We start from the raw sequence: 1,418 nt of genomic DNA on the forward strand, positions 1-1,418 counted from the left end.
GTACCTATGTCTGTGTGCAGTAACAGCTGCACTCCAGGATTCAGGAAGGCTGTCCTTCGTGGGCAACCTCTGTGCTGCTTTGATTGTGTTATCAGACAGGTCAGAACACCCTACTGTATGTTTTCCTGTCGACAAGTTCTTTATGTTCTTATTAAATTTGTCTTCTGGTTTTCCTCACTTGCCTTAATTGATCTGATTTTATAATTTCTCTTTATTTGTAGATTCAGTAGATTGTCTGTCATGCCCTGAAGATTATTGGTCCAATCTGAATGGAACAATATGTGTCCCGAAGGTGGTTGAGTTTCTCTCCCATGATGCAATGGGAATCACCCTGACACTGATAGCTGTAGTGGGAGCATTTCTGACTGTCACAGTGCTGGTGATATTTCTTTACAACAAAGGAACCCCTATAGTCCGTGTGAATAACTCAGAACTCAGTTTTTGTATCTTGTTATCACTGACTCTGTGTTTTCTATGCGCTTTGGTGTTTATTGGGGAACCCACATCCTGGTCCTGCATGCTGCGACACACTGCCTTCAGCATCACTTTCTCTCTCTGCATCTCCTGCATCCTGGGCAAGACTTTAGTTGTGTTGGCAGCTTTTACAGCCACCCGACCTGGAAACAATATAATGAAATGGTTGGACCCCACACAGCAGAGAATAATCATCTTCTGCTGCACTCTGGTCCAGGTGATCATATGTACTGCTTGGCTTACAATATCCCCTCCTTTCCCTTATAGAAACACTAAATATACTCAGTCCAAGATCATCCTGGATTGCAGTGTGGGCTCTGATCTGGCCTTCTGGTGCGTGCTGGGATATATTGGCCTTTTGGCCTCTGTAATTTTTTTTCTGGCTTTTCTGGCCCGGAAGTTGCAAGACAATTTTAATGAGGCCAAATACATTACCTTCAGCATGCTTATATTTTGTGCAGTGTGGCTAGCATTTGTACCTGCATATGTCAGTTCACCTGGTAAATTTACAACTGCTGTGGAGATTTTTGCTATTTTAGCTTCTAGTTTTGGCCTGCTCTTCTGCTTGTTCACCCCCAAATGTTACATTATTTTATTAAAGCCCGAGAAGAACACAAAGCAACATTTAATGGGAAAATTTACAAAATAAAATAATTTTGTATAGGGTGACCCCGAATAGTCGACGATTCGATGCTTCGATAGGAGGAGCCTGATTCGACTACCAATCTCACAGTCGAATATTCGCGGGGTGTTATGATCATGCCATTTTGCCTATATGGGGATGCTCAAATGTCTGCTTTCACATAGACCTACCGGTTTTCTCCCAATAAGTTAATATACAGCCTATTATGATAATGCTGTAAATAAGATTCTGAAAAGAAAGAAGCTTCAAATAAATATTTTAACGTGCGTGAATAAATCCAACCACCCCTATAGATTTAAGT

The 1,418-nt window shown here is 41.5% G+C and overlaps 1 protein-coding gene across 1 annotated transcript; it reads left to right on the forward strand.

Annotated features, from left to right (window-relative positions):
• On the forward strand, positions 1 to 1,123 carry LOC107730033 (extracellular calcium-sensing receptor; the record flags this gene model as incomplete). Its single annotated transcript, XM_074560139.1, has 2 exons — positions 1 to 115; positions 222 to 1,123. Coding segments are annotated over 2 exons (1,017 nt in total), but the record flags the coding sequence as incomplete, so codon positions are not given.
• Between the last annotated feature and the right edge of the window lie 295 nt (positions 1,124 to 1,418).

The sequence above is a fragment of the Sinocyclocheilus rhinocerous genome, unplaced genomic scaffold, assembly GCF_001515625.1.
Source record: "Sinocyclocheilus rhinocerous isolate Xijiao unplaced genomic scaffold, SAMN03320098_v1.1 scaffold3686, whole genome shotgun sequence".
Classification (NCBI taxonomy): Eukaryota; Metazoa; Chordata; class Actinopteri; order Cypriniformes; family Cyprinidae; genus Sinocyclocheilus; species Sinocyclocheilus rhinocerous.